Source organism: Lycium ferocissimum, chromosome 8 (genome assembly GCF_029784015.1).
Source record: "Lycium ferocissimum isolate CSIRO_LF1 chromosome 8, AGI_CSIRO_Lferr_CH_V1, whole genome shotgun sequence".
Lineage (NCBI taxonomy): Eukaryota > Viridiplantae > Streptophyta > Magnoliopsida > Solanales > Solanaceae > Lycium > Lycium ferocissimum.
In genome coordinates, this window is record NC_081349.1 from 10,092,629 (window position 1) to 10,110,955 (window position 18,327).

Sequence of the window (18,327 nt, forward strand, 5' to 3'; positions counted from 1 at the left end):
TAGTTATCAAGCGAGGATTCAGATGGCTCCATATGAAGCACTTTATGGGAGGCGTTGTAGATCTCTAATTGGGTGGTTTGAACCCACCGAAGTAGAGTTGTTGGGTCCCGATTCAATGCACGAAGCAATCGCGAAGGTTAACCTCATTGTGCAACAACTCAAGACAGCTCAGAGCGGACAAAAGTCTTATACGGATATGAGGCATCACGAGCTAGAGTTTTCTATCATGACAAGGTTTTCTTGAAAGTGTCACCAATGAAGGGAGTGATGCAGTTTGGTAGAAAGGGTAAGCTTATCCCTCGTTTTAGTGGCCCTTATGAGATTGTTAGGAGAATTGGAAATGTGGCTTATGAGTTGAAGTTACCGTCTGAGATGGCCATAGTGCATCCTGTGTTTCACATTTCAATATGAAGGATTGTCTTATGAAGAAGAACTGGTTTAGATCTTAGATCGACAAGTTAGAAGGTTGAGGACGAAAGATATGGCTTCGGTGAAAGTCCTATGGCGAAATCATAATACCGAAGAAGCAACTTGGGAAGCAAAGAAGGACATGAAGAAGAGATATCCTCACCTATTTCCTATTACAAGTATGTGTTGAACCTTCTAGCTAGTGAATCCTTGTGAAGGTGTAAATTGAAGTGTGAATTCCTTCTTTTGTGTTTTGACTCAAATGATATAACGGTGGGGATCCTCATGAGGAACATGTCATTTCTTTGGGTGGTTAGTGGTTAGGTGATCCTTGGGAATAGATCGTCTTGTAAGGAAACTCTAGAAATTCTGAGAAATTTGAGGCTTAGTGAAGATCTTAGGCCATGACTTATGAAGGACGAATGATCCTGAGAGGGGGATAATGTAACACTCTATATATTCGGATTAGGTGTGAATATGTTGAAAGAATATTAATGTGGCATTTTAGAAATATGAAGTCCTATTGAGATGAATTTGGGTGAAAATAGTTGTTTTAAGATCAACACGAATAGTGGGGTACGTAAGATTTGATAGAATCATCTAAGTTTCGGTAGGTCTGACTTCCAGGCTAGTTTCATCAAAATCCGTTGAGAATTTTGGAAACCTTCCTAATGAAAGTTGTAGATCTTTGAAATACCTTTCCAACGATATAAGGTGGAGCTCAAATGGACTTATGAGTAAAAAGTTATGACCATTTTATTGAATGGTCGCAGAGCAGTCCGCTGGACCGGTATGTGTTGCGGATCGCCATATGCGGCTACATTTCACGATATGCGACGCATTTCCTGGTTGCATTTCCACCAAAAAATTTCAGGCTTTCTATTTTGATGTGCGTTTGGAAGTGCGTCCACACTTGGCCATCTGCGACGCAGAACGGTCCCGCCTGTATAAAATCCCCAGGACGTGATTTTTTATTTACTCTTCCATCCCAATTCGTTTTGTATGACTTTTTGAGAGGAAATAACCCTAAAGCTTCCCCAAAACATCTAAGATGAGTTATTGAAAAATTCTCATCGTTGCTACATCAATATAACATCAAAATCACTACTCTTTAACACTATTTCATCTTCCCAAATCCTAGATTCTTGAAAACTAAAGGAAAGAAGAAGAGAGGGGCATGTGGGATTTCATCAAAAAGGTAAGACTTCTTACTTTATGAGATTATTATTGATGTTTGAATTGGTGTAGAGTAAACTAAGAGGTTAGAATCCACCAATGATTCCCATGTGATTCAAGAACAAGATGTAAGGATTAGAAAAGCCCTAGTTTTCGAAATTCCAAGAAAACTTAAAGAAACGATTAAAGTTCTAATCTTTATCATCTAAACCAATTGTAGAGTGATTGTTGAACCTTGAAAAATTCTGTTGGTACCATTTTAGTGGGATTTGATGTCTCTTTTTCGAACCTACTTTTTCATACGTGTAAGGTGTTGTTTGGCAAGGTTTGTGTGCGTGAGGGATAAGCCCGCATTAAACCTTTATGTGTATTATATATATATATATATATATATATATATACACGATTTTCCCTTATTGAAGGATGATGGAATTGAAATATAAAGCTTTAATCTTTGAACATGGATTACTCGATAAGGATGCTTAAACTTGATTTCAGAAAGCTTGGATATTTAATGTGGTTTGCCTCATGAATGGGTTTCGTTGAATTGAAATTGAATAGCGATTTGAACTTGATTTCTAAATCAGTTAATGATATTAGTGTACCCCTATTAACGAGATGATAAACATCATTCATAATGAACCATTCGACTATCATGATATGATTTGAGATTCGGCTTTTATGCCACGATTCGTAATTCGGCTATTATGCCATGATTCTACTGTTTGTGTTTCTCCTAGCTACTCGGGAGGAAGGGTAGTCACTATGGATCTTAGTGGGGTTAGCCTAGCCATTCGGGAGGAAGAGTGGTCATCGAGGGTTCGCAACCCCGGTGTAATATTTGCCTAGCTATTCAGGAGGAAGAGTAGCCATTGGGGTTGATAACAGCGATGTGATGCTTCTATGCAGTTTAGGGAATCTTAAATAGTCATCCCTTCGTTATATTGAGTTGGGCCTGTAGTGTAATGTGCTATACTTTGGTTGCCTATGAGTCTTGAATTCATGATTCAAAAGACCGAAATGTGATAAACGGCATGGTGGGTTGAAGTTGATTTATTTCTTCTTAAATAATTTCTAGTAATGGTTTTTATTAGTTGATGAGTTATTCTGTCCTTGGGTTTCAAACTACCTTTATTGACATTGTTTTACCAATTCTCCTTGGGTTTCAAACTGCCTTTATTGACATTATTTTACCGATTCTTATTATATTATTTTGTTATATTAACTATTGTCCCGGAGACACTCACTGAGTACCCAGTACTCAGGCATATCATTGCTATTTTTGATGACATGTTACGTAATATTGAGGAGCAGGTCCGTGATACGCGTGCGGATTAGGAGAACTTGTTGCCTTCTAGATTTATTGGTGAGCCCACATGCTTGTTCGTGGTCATCCTCTATCTTAATTATTGCTTATATCTTTCCGGGCTGCGCCCGAAGTTTAGACTATTCATTTATTGATCTTAGAAGCTCCATAGATAGACGTTATTACGGTGGGTAGTGTTGAAGTCATCGTTTGACTCATTGAGTATTGCTACATTCTTATGACGTTACATCTATATTGGACTTCTGCTGTTTGATTTCATAGTCATGATCATGATTTTTTCTAAGCTATTTATAACTGTTTGGATTAATTAATAAAAGATTATTAAATAGGGACTTGTTGTTATAAATTCATAAGGTGCTTCCGATTTTGTTCATAGAATCGGATGCCTGTTACGTCCAGGGTCGGGTTTGAGGCGTGACAATTTCTTTTTAGCATCATTATCAGTAACAACAGTACCAGAAGAATTACCAGTGGTGTTAGAAACATCAGTAGGAGTGTTAGGAACATCAACAGGTGGTTCGTCAAACAAAACATAATCAACTTCTAATTGTTCAAAGAAAATCAAAAGTTTTTGAGACCAGCGTTTAAAATTGTTTCCATCCAAAGGTTCAAGCTTTGACAAATCGGGAAGAGTTTGGTTCAAAGAAATAATCATCTGATCAATATTTAAAAATTGCTTTCAAATTTTTGGTTAAAATTAGAACACTATTGACCAAGAACAAGTAAAACAGAAAATAACTTATCGAATCACAGTTGCATCGTGTCAAGCCACCTTTTGAAAGCGATGTCGGACCAACTACGGTGCAAATTGTTTAGCCCTGTCGCTCCCCAAGGTTCCACAACACTTCCAAACACCTATACTAATGGCTAGAAGTTTGGAGTTTGCACAAACTATTACCTAGAAAACAGAAGAAAAAAATAACTTTGAACAAGAAGAAGAGATATCTTTCGATATTTCGACAAGAGAAATCTCTACCGGTATGTATAGGTTGAAGACAAGATCTCGGTAGTAAAGGAAGAGATCAGAAACGTCCCCTAACATTTGGAAAAATAAAGATCACCATTAAGTCGGAATAATGGAATTTCCACTTATCATACTCAGCCTACCCTCATTAGATATGCCCTTGAGTACTACCTTGTTGCCTTTCCTGCCAATGGTCACACAGTTTTTGTCATGATCAAATTTGACAGGGTTATATTTTCTCATCCAATCGTTACCCAACACAATGTCACAACCACCTAAGTTAATGATTCCTAAGTCTTCCACGAATGGTTTCCCTTGCATAGACCATTTAATTCCTTACGTTGAGCAGTACAGAATACGTAATTCCCATCGCCTACAGCTCACTCGATAAGGAGTGTTAGTCGTAAACCCGCATCCTTTACAGTTTGAGCATCTATGAAGCTATGGGTACTCTCTGAATCTATCAACACGGTAAGAGTTCTATTCTTAACAGTCCTCCTAACCAAGATAGTATTTGCATCTGGATTGCTACCAGCCAAAGCAGTTAAGCAAACTGCTTCTTGCATTACTTGTTCTCCATCACCCAATACAGCCAATGTTAGACTCTTCTCTATGATCTCATTTTGTTCACCAATTTCCTCTCCAGTTTCTCCAATGATGAAGTGTAACTGAGCTAATCAAGCACCTGCAGTGACAGACTATATTTTTCACCACACTTATAACATAAATGATTGGCTCTCGTATGATTATAAACTTCTTGGCTAATTTTGTAAGGAAAAGGTTTGCTGGTACTGCCCTTGGTGATGGATAATGGTGCATTCAATTTAGTGCCACTACTAGTGTGCCAAGCTTGTGCAGGTTTAGCAGTGGTTTTGCCCTTCTTGTCAGTGACCTCGAGGTTCTTTTCTTGTATTCGAGCTATCTCAATAGCAGCTCTAAGAGTTTGAGGCTTATGTAATTTCACAGTCATCCTCATATCATCTTTCAAAAACCCAATAAAACTAGACAAAAAATTAGCATCATTCAGAGTGGGGTTTCTAAGTAACATGTGTGTTTTTCATAATTTCAAATTTCTTAAGGAATTCATCGACAGTACCATCTTGTTTAAGCCCATTAAAAACCTCCAACACATCCTCAGCAGGTTCTTCCCTAAATCTATCACATAGCTCTTCCTTAAATTCCTCCCATCCTGCAAAAACCCCATCTAATTCCACAGACTGGTACCAAATCTCACCGTACTCCACTAACAAATGAAAGAAGTTCAAGTTTCTCTGCTTTGGATATGAAAGACATTAAAAAATTTCTCACAACGTCTTACCCAAGGTTTAGGATCCGACCCGTCAAATAAGGGAAAGTCCAATTTGGGTATCAGCATCTGCCAACTTGCAACCCGATTACCATGCACATCTGGTGGTTCCTCCTCTAATCGAGCAAAGACGATTGGTCGTCTAATCGGGTTTTGAGCGGTAAGAGCCCATCACCACGATTCGGCCTCCTCCAAACGACGTCGACGTTCAATCGTGCAACCAATCGTTCCGCTATTTGACCCAAAGTACGGGTCACACCAAGCATGATCTCGAGTCAACGTAACCTCGCGAAGCCGCACCCCTGAGCTTTTTCGGCTAATTGACGAATCAACTCGTATTTTGGAGCGAGCTTCTTCGTTTTTGGAAGTCCGTCATCGAGTACCTTCAAACGAGTTCCTTCATTCACGATCCACGGCGGAATGGCCGTAGGATGAAAGCTCGATACCGTTTGTTATGGATTGGGATAATTTTCTATATATTTCTCAACAAAATTGAAATTACAAGTAATGGATAGCAAATAGGAAAAAAAAAAAAACAGAAATAGAAATATATTGATAGATAGTTGGAGATTCCACTGTCAACACCTGAAAGAAAGAATTGAGAAGGGTTAGGGAAGAAGCAAGAAGAAGATAGAAAGAGATTTAGAAGGAGTGAGACAGAAATCGTGAGAGGAGAGAATACCAATTTTCTGTTATGGCTGCATCATTGCCTGACAAAGTAGTTATGCTCCTCCAAGGATTGATCTCCACTGTTCCTTCTCATTAATGAAGCTTAAATCTAGGCCCTCCATGTGTTCTAATATTAACTACTAATTATCCTCTTATTTACGTATACTCAGTTCATAACAAATTTCCAGCGCATGCATTGGTAACTGACATGTGAATGCTGAGTATGTTGAAATCTTCTAAAGTTCAAGACCAAAAAAGTTGATATGCAATTCTCAACCAAAGGTTTTCTGCAACTTCTATAACCATGTATGCTTTTTCAACTTCCACGAACTGAACAATCCCAATTCGCCTTTGAACAACCAATGTCATATCATTTGTCTTGTTACTTTTCTTACAAAGATCACAAAAAATATACAGCAGGGGGAATAATAAAAATGAATTACAAAAAGAGAATAAGAGAGGAAAAAATAACGGGGGTTTAGAGAAGAATACTATTGTCAGAAGTAAGAGGAGGGGGTGTGTCAAAGAAGGGGTTCAGAAAGTTCCATTTCATTGGCACCCTCTTGTTGTGTCTCTACACGTCTCATACCTACGAAATCTAAACCAAGCCATTGCCATGGCCAGCACATGTATCTTGGCCTGTTTAGACCAGTTACGGATGTTTCCCTGCCGTCTAGCTCTTCAAGCTGACGAGTGAGCTCTTCCACTTTATCCCTCAACCTCGATGCTCTTAAATCTGCCAGTCTCAATGATTTCTCAGCTGCATCCCTTGCAGCCATGGCTGCATCAGCTGTTTCTTCTTTGAATTTGAGCTTCTTCCCCGACTCTAGTACAGCATCCTTCGCTGCCTCAAGCTCCTGGCGTACAGCCGACAACTACAAGAACCATTGGAAGATTTTCTTAGTGATAGTCTATGACGCAATAGCTGGAATAACAGAATATGCAGCAATTTACAAGAAATTGTTCGAGAATAGAAAAGAAAATCATACGCATGCTTGCTTTTGTATTCTGCTAGTAAATTGCAAAGCATATATTTGCATAGGGGACAAATGGTCAACGGTGCATGTTCATTCATTTCGGTAAGCGTTATCTTGTTGATTAATATGATAAATTTCACTTATGACATTTTGAGATTCAGAGATTCGCATAAGACCGGCATTACAAATTGACATACAGAGAGCTTTCTCTGCTGTCTATGGTTAGCAGTTCTTGGCCATTCATACTGGTAGATTATCTTGTTACTGCAGTAAATACATGTGACACTATCTACGCATTGGTCCATGTGCATAAGTTTCCTAGCAGAGTTAGACATTAAAGTGAGTTACCCCAATATAAAAGGTCTTTCCCGCGCTTTAGTAGATTCTGATTTTCCACAGAATAGCTACCAAAAACTTTGGTTTGCCATTTGAGAGTTAAACTGGATAAAGGGGCAATAACTTGTGAACATCAAACTACGATATTGTGTCTTAGCTTAATGTATCTAACAAGGCATAGTTAATTGCAACCTAGTGAATAATCTCTAACATCTAAATGGCAGTTCTTTTGAAACAACTTCTCATGCCAAAGTTCATACCGCTTAGCAAGCCTTCATACATTACATCATGAATCACTACTATTTTCTTATTTCATAGGACACCAAAGTCTTCATATCGAGCATTCTACTAATTCTAATTCCCTCCACTCTCTTTGCAGCCACAGTTGCTACGATTATCATATTCTAAACTATTTCTAGTCCTTATTATCAACCATATTCAACAATAGAGAAACACAGAGGAGAGTATATCATAGAACATAAAATAGCTCTAAATTATAAAACCAATTAGACTTTTTTACTGAAGCATGTGACTCTAGCAAATGACAATGCTCTTTTATTTTATTGTAGCCCATTTTTTTTTTTTTTTGGGACAGGTGATGGCAACACTCTTCCATTTCTGTAGTATCATTTCTTTTTTCCTCAGATCTATGATTCCTTTATTTTTAATAACACTATATAAAGCAGGAAACCCCCAAAAGTTTCTTGTGCCAGTGAGAACTCATTGAGTATGGTTTTACCCGGATATATTGCTCGGACTAATTTGCCTTTCTAAACGAAAAAACACTTGACCAGGAGAATAAAAAGAAACCTGACAGCAAAGGCACTCAATTATCTAAGGACATTCTATCTAAAAAGAGCCAGCAGATATATCATACCTGAATCTAAAATCAATCAATCAACTAGGCCTCAATCCCCAACTAGTTGAGTGCTGTGTGAATCTTCTATATCCATTCCGGTCTACACGGATTCATTTAATAATCTGATGTTTCCTAAAAGCATAGCTTACATGGAAGAACAGATTGCTCGGTTTTCCCAGCCATGGACAAGGCTCAAGAGATAGTGGAAAAGCAAGTGTTGATGCCTTGACGGTGGCCAAAGCGGTGGAGGAGAAGCTTGATGAAAAGATATCGACCCTACATCAGCTAGATCTTGATGATATAGAGGTACTGAAAGAACGTAGATTGCAGCAGATGAAGAGAATGGCTGAGAAACGGAGTAGCTGGATGTCTCTCGGACACGAGGAGTACTCCAAGTTCCCTACCGAGAACTTTTTCTCTGCCGTTAAGGCTAGTGAACGCGTCGTCTGCCATTTCTACTGTGATAGGTGATGGACAAGCATTTGAGCATACTGCCAGAATTGTGAAAATTAATGCAGAGAAAAGCCCATACATGGCTGAGAAGCTCAGAATTGTCGTCCTTCCAACCCTTGCCCTCATAAAAAATGTTAAAGTGGATAACTATGTGGTTGGATTTGATGAGCTAGGGGGCACCGATGTATTTAGCACTGAGGAACTTGAAGAGAGGTTAGCTAAAGCTGAAGTTATCATTTTTGACGGTGAATCATCAAGAGTTTTATCAAAATCCAAAGCTCAGTTCAATAAGAGTGTCAGGCAGAGTTCAAATTCTGACTCGTCGGACTCAGAGTAAATGCAGACCAGCTTGTTTATGTATTCCTTTTTAATGCATAATAGTTTGTTATGGACCACATTCATCCAAAAAAAAAAAAAATATATATATATATATATATATATATATAGCTTACACAAGGATGTCGATCTCACTACACATGGTGAGTTCTCAAGTGCCTTATGCTTGGGCCAACTTTCTAAATAATATGAAATTTCATCTATCTTTCTATTATATCACAAAATACTTATTCCTGCTAACTCAAGACTTTGGAGCCGATATATTTTGTTTTGATAAGGTTTGGATTTGATCCTTTTTTCTCTTCCAAACAGTACTTTGAAGTTGAATATCTCGTTTTGGCGTTCTTATTTTTAACCTCATTCAAAAATAGAAACAGATTGCGAAGCAATTTAAGAAACTTTTGCCACAAAGTTTTCAAAAATTTACCTCTCGCATTAAATGTTTAGCTATAAGCTGTGAGAACAGCAGTTTCTACGAGGCACATTCTCAAATCCTAAATCTGAAATATCCCTTTTACAAACTTGCACAGTCATCTTTAACTGATAGCAGGATGATACAAATTTTACATAGAAATTTTGTTCCTCCACATGCCCTAACTAATTAAAAATTAAGTGATCAACACATCTGACAAGCACACAAAAGAGAGGTTCCATGACTAAAAAATGAGAAACGTAAGCCAATAACCACCTCTTCCCACTCACCTTGCTGCCCCCCCACACCCCACAACACAAAAAAAAAAAAAAAAAAAGAGAAAGAAAAAGGAAAGTGAAGAACATTACTCAAAAAATAAAAAGATCCATATCCAGTCATGAAGTATAAAATATCTTTTGTTGTTCCAAAGAGGTTTAAAGGCCAAAGGACAAAAGGGTTACACTTAAAACTCATGAAAAGGTGTCTGGATGGAAGAAAAAATCTGCCAGAAGCAAAAAAGTCATCTTCATTCTAAATTACAGCAGCCAACAAAAGAGTTGAAAGATTTTGGCAGGAGTGATGACATAACCTGTTTTAGCCTGACAAATTAATCAAAACTTACTAACAGTTTCTTTTAGAGACCAGTTTAATATATATCAGATTCCACTTGTTAAAAATGCATTTATGACTTTCAGAATCATTCGTTTAATTACATTCAGAGCGTTTAAGAATTGAGTACCTGAGCTGCACACTCTTGCTCAACAGCTTTACCTGCAGCAGCTTCTTGCTGTGCAGCCACTTTCCATCGCGTAATTTCTTCTTCAGCAGCAGCGATGTCCAGCATAAGCCCGTCAACCTACAATGAAACAGTTACTTGTAAGACTTCATAATATGACAAAAATGATAATATATGTATATCAGCTTTCCAGAATTCTTGTAAGCAAATCTCCACGACTGACATTAAACTGTATGAACCAAATACTAGTATGATAAAATACTATATTGTGATTAGGCAGTACATTACATTTTCATTTGCCACCCTCTCCTTCTCTTCAAGTTCCTCCACGCGTTGCTTCCATTGACTGAGTTCCTTCGCTTGAGTTTCCACATGTTCCTTCTGTAAACTTGACTCTGCCCTTTGATTCAGTAAAACAAAATGACAAACAACCAAGTCAGGATAAGAATAGATTACGCTCATACTCAAGCGTTTCTAGAGGGAAAAAAAAAGATTAAATCTGCTTGTTCAAGTAGGGTAGCAGTATAACATAGTGAAGAAATGTGGAAACAACAGGTTAACCCAATATAAGCTTGACAGGAGGTACCTTAGCTCTTCAACAGTATGTTTAAGGTCAATGATCTCAACCTGAGACTGCTTAATTATATTCTCTAATGCACCAGCCTACATCAAAAACATCGATGAATTAACAAAATAACAAGAAACTTTGAATGCAAATTTGTATAGAAAAAGGACTTACCAAAGCATATACTTCATCCTCTTCTGTATTTGCTGCATGCATTTTATTATCAGAAGCAGGGATCTTACCATCACCAACGTGATTGTTGAACTTGTAATTTATCCCAGCTTCTCTCAATCCATTTTCTGCTATCTTAAACAATTCATTTGTTTTGGATGATAAATCTACTGAGATTCTCTTTGAAAGAGCACTTCTAAGTAAAGACCCAATTTGTTCTTTTTCCTTTACTAACTGAGAAACTGACTCATTTAGGCTTTTCACTTCATGGCTCCTCTCCTCTAGCAAATCCCTTGTTTTCTGGACAACAAATTCACTAATTTCATATATAGATTCCAATCCTGCTAAAACTGCCCTTATATTCTCTTCCATGTCCATCTCTTGAGCAAGAAACAAGGATTCCGACAACTCAGATGCCTTCCTCGCATCAACAACTTTAACAGCATTATAAACCTGTTTATGTATTTTCGTAACATATTTCAATTGCTCAGCAAGTAATGATCTTTGCATTTCTAGCTTTGTTTCTGAACTACTCAACTTACCCTCATATTCACCCACCAATTTTTTCAATCCAACCACTTCACTCTCCAATGCATTCTGCTTCTCAAACATCTCCTGTTCCAACTCGGATAATTTCTCATCTTTTTCACCTACAGATTTCTCTAAACTCTCAACAACAGAAGCTTTCTTTGCAACCTCGTCTCTCAAACCACTAATCGTCGACTCTAACTGTGAAACTTCAATTGCAATTTCATAATTCCTATGGTCCATTTGTTCACGAGCCTCATTTCTCGATTTTGCTGTTGATTCAATCTGTCTCAATAACTCCTCAACAATGTCATTCGTCCTTTTAATCACGCCATAAGCCACTGCTGGTAATCCTGTGTATTTCTGTGACCTAGGTAATCCACCAGCTACAAAATTCTTAAATTGGCTAACTTTTCCAGATATCTTATCAATTCCACTAACTAACATTGAACCTGCACAATAGAATCCACAATCTAGTCACTAAAAAGTCTTGTTCTCTCAAGTCTCAATATGTTTCATGCTTTTTATATTAGTTTACTCAATATGTAGGTCACTTAACTAAACCATACTCCCTCTGTCCCAATTTATGTAGCACCTTTCGGATTTCGAGATTCAAACAATTTTTTTTTTTTAAACCACAATTTTTTCATATATCTTTTAAATATTTTGAATTGTCAATTATTGTGACTTATAGTACTTTTACCTAGTTTCCAAATATGTAAATTTTATGTCAAAAAAAAAAAAAAAACATAGAGAGTTAACAGGTTTGAAATCAGAAATGTGCCACATAAATTGAGATAGAGGGAGTATTAAATATTATGCTTCTTTCAGTATACCAAAAAAAAAAAAAAAACATTGAACCTGCAGTTTCCATCTCAGTTCTCATTGAATCCTTAGCCTTTTTCAATTCCTCTAACTCCTTAACAAATTCATCTCTCTCCTTAATCACTTCCTTCAATTCCTCATTTACTTTCTCAACACTTGTTTTAGCTTCTTCCTTTTCTCTCAACGCTTCATCGCGTTGTCTCGAATGCTCATCGCGCTTTTTAATCGCATCATGAGCTAAAACTTTCAATCTATTGAACGAAACTTGCAATTGCGATTTAGATTCCTCAGCTGCTAATCGAGCTTGACGCTCTCGATCTAACTCCGTTAATATCTCATGGAATTTCTCTATTGATACATCATCTGCTGACGAAGAAGAATTTGAATTTATTATATCGATAGGTAAAGGATCATCTGCTTCAACGTCGCTTAATACGGCGTCGTTGTCTTCTTCACCGTTACTCGCCATCGCGAAATTCACAACCGGAAACTTGGTTTATGCATTAATTGATGATTTAAAAACACTGAAACCCTAGAATTAAGATAAAGGTGAAGTCAACTAAGGAGTGGATTTTCTTTAATTGTAATTTGTAAGAATAATAATGGAAGATTGATGATCGGCTAGATTTTAGTTGGGAAGAAATCTAAGTGAAGAAAACGAAAAGAATGAAACTTTGAGGGCTCAATTTTGCCACCAACTAATCTCTTGTTCTTTTTCGGTTCTTTATTTCCCGATTTTGGTTTTATGAATCCCGTAACCCCAAAGGAAACATCGAGGAGTGCGGGTGTGATGTGACTCGTGGACCTCTTTTGGCTTTTACGGTCGAAAATGGAAAACTAACTACTCCCTCTCTCTTTCACTTCGCGTTTGAACACAAAATTTTTAATTCTTTTGAAATAAAATTTATATATCTAAAAACTACGTAAAAAGTACTATAAGTCAGCATAATTAATAATTAAAAATATTTAAAAGATATATGTATAAATTACGATCAAAGCTCTTTTAACTCTCGAAAAGCTAAATGTATCAAATAAATTTGGACGGAGAGAGTAGTAGCAAGAGGAAACTTCTTTTTTTTTATACGAGTAAATATTCTCAAAAGGTTCGTCAAGTATGTGAAATTATATAGTAAAGTCATTTAACTTAGTTTTGCATCGATCAAGTGACTCAACTTATAGATATTTTCTTACAAAGTCACTCAAGTTAAATTGATTTTCTCACAAAGTTATTATAACAAAAAATTAAAAGAAATAATTGCGTAAATCTCCTCTCAAGTTTGGTTATATGATACTTGCTTCCTTTGTGGTTTATAACATTATGTTTTACTCTCTTATTATTTTTATTTTTTTTTGTAATAATTCTTTTAACTAACATTATGTTTTACTCTCTTATTTTTTTTTTTTGTAATAATTCTTTTAACTTAATTTTTACTAATATAAAAGAATTTAATTTAACTAATCTGTTCTTCTATCACATACTAGTTTTTGAGTACGCGCGTCCTCCGTGTAACCTATCCTAATGTCTACAAATTTTTTAAAGATCATGTATATATTATATTAAAATTTATTGATTTATCAAATACAATTTTAGAGAAAAAGTAAAGTATGCATTCTAAAAACATGATTGTCGATCTTGTTTAGTTAACTATATAGAAACTCTATTCCATAATAGTCCTTAATCATCTGAGTCAACTAACGAAAGAGTATTTCTTTTACCTCACAAAAAAGATACAAATTGTTTTGTTTCTTTACTTAGTAAGAAATACCAATAGGAATTGCGTCCAACAAATTTAAAAAAAAAAATAAGTCACTCGAAAAATAGAATTCAGCTTTTACAGTTTTGTTAATGTAACTCCCTCTCTCCATCCAAGCACACCACCTTACATCCAGATGTTATCTTTTAATGGAAGCAAGAATCTCAGATAGTGTTTTAAGTTCTACTGTGTCTACACTAAAATATTTTAAAATTGCTAATTATAGACTTTAAGTTGTTTGTCAAACATATTTGACTACAATAAAATTTTAAGCCAAAAAAAAAAAAAGACTACAATAAAATAACAATCAGGTCTTTTGTGGTTATATATGTGCATATGCAATACACATTTAGTTATTTTAATTTGAAAACATACTGAGGTAAACGAAAAGTAAGAAGCTTTTTAACAAATATAGCACACTGTCATAATTCTTGTGGAAGAGATCGGGCAAATAGTAAATTCGTACAAAAAAAATATAGCAAAACTTTTTCCAAATCATGTTTATGCAAACCTGAAGGTAGTTGCGATGGATATATAGGCTCCCTTCACTCTTGGTTAGAGGTCTCGGGTTCGAACCTTGATTAGCAAAGAAATGACGTTAGGGAGGGCTTCTCCCTTAGATAAGTTGGGTCCCCAATACGGATATAGAACACATGTAGGAATCTAAAAAACGAGACTATAACAACTTACCTCACTAATCATCCGTAATCGAAAAAAAGAAAATCAACAACAACATATTCAGTGAAATCTCACAATGTGGGGTCTGGAGAGGGTAAAGTGTACGCAGAATACCTCTATCTTGGAAGATAGAGAGGCTGTTTCTGAAAGACCCTCGGCTCAAGAAAAAGCATGACAAAAAGGTCAGATAAGGACAAAAATTCAAAGCAGTATGAAAATAAAAATAATGAAAGCGAAAAAGCCATGATAAAGCAGTCTGAGAAAAGAAGCAGCAGCTACCACAGACAAAAAAAAAAAAAATCGAAAACAACAAAACTATATATTGAAGAAAAATTTCAAACAATAATTTCATTTAAAAAACGAAACTCTTGTGACGGTCCTGTAATGTGAACTCTTGTTGCTATCAGCAATCCAACAAATGTGTTTTCTCATTTTACTCTTGTAAACAATAAAACAAAACAAGTCTTTTACGGTTTTGTAAGAAAATATAAAGATTAGGGTGTATATCATTTTAAAAAATATAATAGGGTACAAACCACAAAAGAGAATATACAGTGCAAAATGCAAAGGACCCCATTTTGACTTGTGGGTCGAGTATCTGATATAAGTTTTTTAACATGATACTATTATTTAGTATAGAAAATTCATGTCTGCATAAAAAATTGATCTACTTGTCAAGTCAAATTTTTGATGACCTAAAAAAGAGTGTTTACAAAATTAATTAATAAAACTAATATATGATAAAGGGCAAATTAGTTAAATCACAATCTTTTACATTAATAATATAATAATTAGGTTAAAAATTATTACAGACTAAATTAAAATAAGGGAGGTAAATATAATATTATCAACCAGAAAGGAAGTAAGTATTACATAACCAAACTTGAGGGGATGCTTATCTAATTATCTCTTTTATTTTTTGGTTATAGTGACTTTGTTTTGGAAAACCAATCTAACTTAGGTGAGTTTGTAAGAGAAAAATTCATAAATTTGAGTTATTTTATTAATACAAACTAAGTTAAGTGACTTTGTAAGAGAATATCCATAAGTTGAGTAATTTTTTTGGTACAAAACTAAGTTAAATGACTTTACTAGATAATTCTACATACTTGAGTGACCTTTTGAGATATTTACTCTTTTTATGCTCTAAGCTTTAATAATTCAACAAATTAAATGATCTACTAATTTCAAATTTTTGTCTCTACGAAAATATTTTTATCACATGATTTCTTTTACAAGCAAATTTCAGAAACAATATTTTGTTATAAACTGAACTAATTTTTTGAATTTCTTTTGAAATGAGCTTGAACTTTGAAAAAGTGGTTTTGACTAGTTTTTCAATTAAACTTTTTCCATTCACAAATATATAAAAGAAGTTTGTAATGACCCATTAGGTCGTTATGTGCTTTTGATCATTTTACCCTTATTGACCAATTCCCGAGATTACAAGTGATTTTAGTGAAAATTGAAGAACTTAGAATACTTAAGTAAAAGCGTTTGACAAATAGTTGACTTTTGGGTAGACGAACCTTTTTCGGAATTCTGTCGATTCTGTATGGTCCGGAGGGTTGATTATGACCTGGTGGGGTGGTTGGTTTGATTCCCGAGGCGTTTGGTTGCGTTTTGGGTACTTGGTTGGAAACTTGATTCTATTTGTTTGGGGTTGACTTGGCAAATTAGACCTCCGTTGGGAATTCTAAGGCCATGGGTGAGTTCGTAGCGTGTTTTTACTTGTGTGTGCATCTTTGATTTGTGTACGGGAGGCCTCCAATTGATGTCGGGATTTTGAGATTGACTTGTGAAGAACTAGATTTTCTGGTTTCTGGTGTGACCGCCATGGCGGGCTTAGTGCCGCCATAGCGGGACCGTCATGGCTAGATCTCGATCGCCATGGCGAGGGCCTGCCAAATTCTCATTTTATCTTCCTAAGTTCGAATCGTTAGTCCAAAACTCCTAAACCTAATTCCAAGAGCTAGGAGAGGCGATTCATGAAGATATTGGGGGAAATCATCTATTGGGGTAAGTTTCAATCTACTATCTTGCTTTACTACCTTTCTTCCTTGAGGTTCCATGGTGATTTAAGGTACTACAATGATGGGTGATGAGGCTAAGGCTTCTAATCATGAACCTTTTTTATAAATTGATTATTGTTGATTAACCTACTGTTTATATCATCTAGAAGTGTAGATTAACACATTCTAGGATTGAATTGCTCTTAAATTGAAGAATCTAATCATGAGACTTAGGGTTTCACCCAAAATGGGGGTTTTGACTAATTAATGAAATTGAAGGGTCTAATGTGATTAGAAGCCTATGTAATTAAGGATTATGATTGTTGGGACAATGGGTACGGTAATTTCACCCTTAATTTTTGGTTTTACCTGTATGATTCGTTAGGGGTATTTTGGGCACTTTCCCCAAATCGTTTCTTCTTCCAATTAGATGGTTTATTGCTTACTTAGCATTACTATTTGTTAGACTTTGAGCGTTCCGAGGCACTACGTAAAGGGAAGGCTTTGTTGGAGTAGTTCGTGGCTCCAGTTCTGCATTCGAGGTAGGTTACGGTTTACTTGAGTTAGACTTTGATTAGTGAAATGTATATATAGTAGAATTGATGGGAGAAAGCATGATTAGGTCTTCGGATATAACGTCTGGTTGGATATTACCTAGGTTGGTATGACTTCTGATTATGTGGGCTTGTCGCCGTTACTTTATGTATTAAACCATGAGGTGTATTTGTTGTGTTTTGGAAGGAAAGGATGGATATATACTCTTCGTGTTGATTGGGATAGTTTGTATGATTCATACTATTGTTGCGCTGATTTATCTGAGTCTTGTTATGGCTTATGGCATTGACTTGTACTTCATTGGCATTTGATTCATGGATTGATCATGCTTACTTGTGAGTTGGTGCTTCATATTGGGGTTCTGGACTAGAACCATACCTTGAGACTCATTTTGTGTATAGACATATATATAAAAGCCACATTTGACAGGGGGTAAAGATATGGCCTATTTGTGAACTCATGATCCAAGATCTGTTCCGGAGCGAGTGGTACATTGTCATGACCCAAATTATGGGCCGTGCGGGCACCTATCGTATTATTACCTAGTAGGCGAACCCTTACCAACCAACCCACTATTCAAACACGTTTTTATTACCAGTAATATAATTAATGATCACAAATTAAAAGTAAATACTCATAATGACTCTGTTATCAATACAAGAAAACTAAAAAGTTCCCGGGATTTAGTCTAGACAAGAACAAGAGCTCCTATTACACAAGAATAAAAACCCAAATAAATGACACAACCTCTGCCTGGAATGAGATGAGTAAGGTTGTAGGAAGATGTTCGGAAATCCACTAAGAGAAACTTCAAGTAATAACCTCCAACACATCTACACCCAAAAAAAAGATGTAGCAAGAGTAGTATCAGTACACCACACGTACTGGTAAGTATCATAGGTCGACTAAGATTAGTTCACGCAACACAATATAAAATCAATAAGATAAATAGATAAGTCGACGTACGCCCCTAAGACTCCCAATATAGACAACTACACCGGTACGAACTCACTTCTCTAACTCCTGGTTACTCCGGTTCCCTTGTTCCCACAGTATTACCGGCTACCCGACTAGTCAAATGTCGTCCTACTTCGTATTTCTTTTAGGACCAAATGATTAGCCTTTATCTCATCAATTCCATTAGCGTCTACCCTTTTTATTATTAGTCCAAGAGTTCTCTATTCGGTTCACTCGCTAGGGTATGATGCATCCACCGAAACGTACTCAACACACTTATCACCAAACATTGTGACTCTCTAAATCCATCAGATTTAACACAG

General features: G+C 36.1%; 1 protein-coding gene and 1 pseudogene across 1 annotated transcript; one reads left to right on the forward strand and one right to left on the reverse strand.

The window, feature by feature from the left end:
- Nucleotides 1-6,194: 6,194 nt before the first annotated feature.
- Nucleotides 6,195-12,832, reverse strand: LOC132067201 (uncharacterized). Its single transcript, XM_059460357.1, has 6 exons — nt 12,085-12,832; nt 10,699-11,675; nt 10,546-10,622; nt 10,248-10,359; nt 9,963-10,079; nt 6,195-6,725 (listed from the first exon to the last, which is right to left on the reverse strand). Exons 1-6 carry the CDS (start codon nt 12,515-12,517, stop codon nt 6,372-6,374), a joined length of 2,070 nt encoding a protein of 689 aa, XP_059316340.1. The 5' UTR covers nt 12,518-12,832; the 3' UTR covers nt 6,195-6,371.
- On the forward strand, nt 8,204-8,872 carry LOC132067202 (thioredoxin domain-containing protein 9 homolog; annotated as a pseudogene).
- Nucleotides 12,833-18,327: the final 5,495 nt, after the last annotated feature.